General features: G+C 63.8%; 1 protein-coding gene across 1 annotated transcript in view; it reads left to right on the top strand.

Moving 5' to 3' along the window:
• The first annotated feature begins 142 nt into the window (after window positions 1–142).
• NPAS4 (neuronal PAS domain protein 4) overlaps window positions 143–4,939 on the top strand; it is an 8,275-nt gene continuing 3,478 nt past the window's right edge. Inside the window, exons 1-6 of the mRNA XM_015851311.2 lie at window positions 143–484; window positions 564–666; window positions 1,491–1,737; window positions 1,876–1,985; window positions 2,228–2,360; window positions 2,440–4,906. Coding sequence (XP_015706797.1) covers window positions 353–484; window positions 564–666; window positions 1,491–1,737; window positions 1,876–1,985; window positions 2,228–2,360; window positions 2,440–4,906 — 3,192 coding nt within the window. The 5' untranslated portion in view covers window positions 143–352. The remainder of the gene's footprint in view (window positions 485–563; window positions 667–1,490; window positions 1,738–1,875; window positions 1,986–2,227; window positions 2,361–2,439; window positions 4,907–4,939) is intronic.

The raw sequence follows: 4,939 nt of genomic DNA, 5'->3' as shown, positions 1-4,939 counted from the left end.
GGGAATGGGGCAGGGAATGGGGCTGGGAATGGGGCTGGGAATGGGGCAGGGAATGGGGCTGGGAATGGGGCTGGGAATGGGGCTGGGACTGGGGCAGGGAATGGGGCAGGGAATGGGGCTGGGACTGGGGCTGGGAATGGGGCAGGGAATGGGGCAGGGACTGAGCCCTAAGACAGCGACCAGGAGCAGGGATTAGAGACAAGGACGATGGAGCTGGGACAAGGGGAAGGAGAGGGGCCAGGCAGGATGGAATAGGGAGCCATAGGACGGGGGTAGGAGTGGGGAGAGGGCGCTGCTGTGGGTCAGTGGGTCTGAGCCGTGTCCACATGTAGGTCCGGCCAGGGGAGCCCCCATGGAGCTGCTGGGGGGGCCGGAATTGGCCGATCTCATGTCGTCTCTGCCCGGGTTCCTGTTGGCCGTCACCCACGAGGGGAAGTTGGTTGGAGTCACTGACAACGTGGCGCAGCACCTGGGTCACTCCATGGTGGGCACGGGGACATGGAGGGGGGGGGGACATGGGGATGGAGCCGGGCATTGACCCCTCATTTCCCCCCCTAAACCAGGTGGATCTGGTGGCACAGGGTGACAGCATTTATGACCTGTTGGATCCAGCCGACCACCCCCTGGTGCGGCACCAGTTGGCTCAGCCCGGAGCCCCCCAACCAGGTGAGTGGGGTTGGGGTATAACATTAAGGGGGGTAAATTGGGGAGGGGGCTCAGGGTGTTTGGGTGGGGGGGGAGAGGTGGGTCAATGGGTGGTGGGGGTGGAGAGAGGGGGTGGGTGGGTTGGTGGGATGGAAGGTTGGTTCATTGGATGGATGGATGGAAGGTTGGTTGGTTCATTGGGTGGATGGATGGAAGGTTGGTTGGTTCATTGGATGGATGGAAGGTTGGTTGGTTCATTGGGTGGATGGAAGGTTGGTTGGTTCAATGGGTGGATGGATGGAAGGTTGGTTGGTTCATTGGATGGATGGAAGGTTGGTTGGTTCATTGGATGGATGGATGGAAGGTTGGTTGGTTCATTGGGTGGTTGGATGGAAGGTTGGTTGGTTCATTCTATGGATGGAAGGTTGGTTGGTTCATTGGGTGGATGGATGGAAGGTTGGTTGGTTTAATGGGTGGATGGATGGAAGGTTGGTTGGTTCATTGGGTGGATGGATGGAAGGTTGGTTGGTTCATTGGATGGATGGAAGGTTGGTTGGTTCATTGGATGGATGGATGGAAGGTTGGTTGGTTCATTGGCTGGTTTAATTGAAGGTTGGTTGGTTCATTGTGTGGTTTAATTGAAGGTTGGTTGGTTCAATGGGTGGTTTAATTGAAGGTTGGTTGGTTCGTTGCATGGTTTAATTGAAGGTTGGTTGGTTCATTGGCTGGTTGGGTGGGTGGATGTTTGGTCTGTTGGATGGTTGGTTCAATGAGTGTTTGTATGAATGGACGGACAGACAGCCCCCATAGTGACCCCCGTTGCCCACCACCCCCTTCCCCCTCAGAGCGCCTCTTCCGCTGCCGTTTCACCACCTCTCGAGCGTCGCGTCGTCCCAGCGCCGGCCGGAAGCTGGTTCTGCTGCGGGGTCGTTTCCAAGCCCCCCCCGGCCCCCCCGGGTCCCATCCGGGGCTTTTTGTGGCTTTTTGTGCCCCCCTGGACCCCCCGCCCTGGCCTTGCTCTGACTCTTTGCTGCTGCCCGCCTTCGAGAGCCGCCACGCGCGGGACCTCGCGCTGCTCGACATCTCCGATAGGTGAGACTCAACACGACTGTCCTAAGGGAGGGGGGGACCCCGATTTCCATGGGGGGGGAGCTGAGAAGGGGGGATCTGGGACATGGGGGGGATCCCATTGGTTGTGGGGCACTGACCCGTCCCCGTGCTGTTTGGCAGCGTGCAGATCCACCTGGGTTACGCTCGTGCTGAGCTCCTGGGCCGCTCCTGGTACCGGCTGCTGCACCCCGAGGACCTGGGACACGTCGCCCGCCAGCACCTCCGCCTTGGTGAGCGCCCCCCTTTGTTCCTATGGGGTGTCCCTACCTGCCCCCTGTGCCCCACAGCGTCCCTTGGGGGGCCTACAACCCCTTGGGTGTCCGCTGGGCCTCTCGGGGTCACTCTGAGCATCCCCCAAACCCCCATGGGGTTCGCTCACCCCATATCCCCACTGCTCTCTGCCTCCCCGACCCCACAGCCCCATCCCCGCCGTCGCCCCCAGCCCCACTGATGCCCCCTTTTCTCCCCACAGCGGGTGCAGGAGCGGAGGCGCGGGGGGAGCTGGTGACGAGGCTGCAGCGCAAGGACGGCCTGGGCTGGACGTGGGTCTACACCCGCCTGCGCCCCGAGGGCCCGGCCCTGCTGGCCCACAACTTCATCATCAGGTGGGTGCAGCTCCCATGGGTGCCCCACATTGGACCCCATTATCTCTGTGCACCATTGACACCCCGATTCCTCCCACAGCGAGGCTGAGGCCTGGTGTCTGCGGCAGCAACTGGCAGCTGAAGCCCCCCCAGGACCCCCAGATTCCTTTGGTCCCGGCTTTGATTTCCTTGGGGCGGACGTTGGAGCCGCTGGGGCTCTCGGTGTCGGTCTTGATGTCGGCCCCGGCGTTGGATCCGGTGTTGAGCTCATGATGGGAGCTGAGCTCGGAGCTGGAGCCGCTGTTGGCCTCGGCCTTGGGGTCAGCGTTGGAGCTGATGTTGGACACGGAGCCAACGCTGCAGCCAGCATCGATCCCGGTATGGGCGCCGGTGTCGGACATGGAACAAATGTGGGATCCGGGCTTGGAGCCGCCATGGAACTCGGGGCCGGCACCGCGGCCAACGTTGACCCTTCTCTTGGATCCGGTGTGGGACACGGCCTTGGGATTGGCATTGGGGCCAGCACTGAGCCCACTGTTGGCATGGACGTTGGCCGTGGCCTTGGCGATGATGTTGGACACGGCCTCGGTGCCGACATCGGCGCCGGCATCAGGGTGGATGTGGGGCTCGGCGTGGCAGCAGGCAGCAGCCCCAGCGTCGGTGCCGCCCTTGGGGCTGATATTGCAGCCACTCTCGGGCCCAGCGCCGCAGCCGGCATCGCAGCCGGCCTCCAGACCAGCACCGGAGCTGATGGAGCCCATGGGCTTGGAGCCGGCGCGGCTCTGGACATCGGAACCAGCATCGGGTCTGGGCTCAGTGGTGCTGTCAGAGCCAGCGTTGGGCTCGGCATCGGGGCCATCGGTTCCACTCTTCCATCCGAGGTCGGTGCCGGAGTTGGACTCGCTGTGGGTGCCAGCATCGGAACCACCGTCGGTGCCGGAGTCGGTGCCGGTGTCGGACTCGGAGCCAACATCGGAACCAGCGCTGCCTCCACTCTTGGATCTACTGTCGGACGCGGCCTTGGAGCTGCTCTCGAAGCCAACGTTGGTTCTGCTCTTGGATCTGGCATTGGACCTGGTGTCGGCCTCGCAGTTGGAGCCGGTGTCGGTGCCAGCGTTGGTTCTACGCTTGGATCCGGTGTTGGACTTGGCATTGGAGCCGGTGTCGGTGCCAACGTTGGTTCTACGCTTGGACCTGGTGTTGGACTCGCCATGGGAGCCGGTGTTGGTGCCAACGTTGGCTCTACTCTTGGATCCGGTGTTGGACTCAGCATTGGAGCCGGTGTTGGAGCCAATGTTGGTTCTACTCTTGGACCTGGTGTTGGACTCGGCATTGGAGCTGGTGTTGGAGCCAATGTTGGCTCTACGCTTGGATCTGGACTTGCAGTTGGAGCCGGTGTCGGTGCCAACGTTGGTTCCGCTCTTGGATCTGAGGTTGATGTTGGTATTGGACTCAGCGCTGCAGCCAATAGCGCCACTCCCCTCCCTTCTGCTGTCAGTGCCGGAACCGCTGTTGGATCCAACGTCAGCCCCGCTGTGGGCTCAGCTCTCGGGTCCGGTGTTGGGCTGGGTCTCAGAACCAACGTTGGAGCCAGTTCTGCCCCAGGGCTGGATGCTGGGGCTGGTATCGGACTCACCGTCGGTGCTGGAGTCGGAACCGGAGCTTCCAGCATTGGATCTGCCCTCGGCTTCGCCGTCGGAGCCGCCCTCGGAGCCAACGTTGGACTCGGAACCGACGTCAGCGCCGGTGTTGGACTCAGAACCGACGTCAGTGCCGGTGTTGGACTCGGAACCAATGTCAGCGCCGGAGTTGGACTCGGAACCAACGTCAGCGCCGGTGTTGGACTCGGAACCAACGTCAGCGCCGGTGTTGGACTCGGAACCAACATCAGCACCGGAGTTGGACTCGGCCTTGGGGCCAACACCGACTCTGCCCTTCCACCCATCAGCGCCAGCGTCAGAGCGAACATTGCGGCCGGTGCCGGATCCGGCATCGGGCTGAGCTCCATCAGACCCAGCGCCGTGGGTCCCGCCGTGGGGCTGGCCGTGGGGGCCAACATCGGTGTGGGTCTGGCCGTGGGCACCCGCTTGGCCCCCGAAGTGCCCGGGGGGGCCGCAACCGAAACCTGGACGCCCCCCTACACCCCCCGGCAGGCGCCGCCGTTCGCCTTCGGACCCCCGGAGCCCCCCGAGGCCGCCCCTGAGAAACTGCCTCCCAGTCCCGAGAGCCCCGGGGGGGTCTCAGGGGGGACCCCCGGGTCCCTCCTCACTCCCGAGACGTCGCCGCCGCCAACGTCGGCCCCCCCCGGCCCCACTGCTCTGCGCCGCCTCCTGCGGGGGTTGGCGGCCGCCGCCGTCACCACCGCTACGGGGGGGGGACCCCGGCTCCCCAGTGGGGTCCCCAGCCCAAGACCCTCCCCACAACCCCGGTCGCCCCGCGACCCCTTCGCTGAGTTGTATCAACTCCCCCAGAGCCGCCTTCAGGACGCCTTCCGCCAAGGTATGGGGCTGGGGGTAACGCGGGGAGCTATGGGGCTGGGGATAACGTGGGGAGCTATGGGGCTGGGGATAACGTGGGGAGCTATGGGGCTGGGGATAACG

The sequence above is a fragment of the Coturnix japonica genome, unplaced genomic scaffold (assembly GCF_001577835.2).
Source record: "Coturnix japonica isolate 7356 unplaced genomic scaffold, Coturnix japonica 2.1 chrUnrandom960, whole genome shotgun sequence".
Taxonomy (NCBI): Eukaryota; Metazoa; Chordata; class Aves; order Galliformes; family Phasianidae; genus Coturnix; species Coturnix japonica.
The sequence above is the reverse complement of the archived record's forward strand: the minus strand, read 5'-3'. Positions and strand labels throughout refer to the sequence as shown.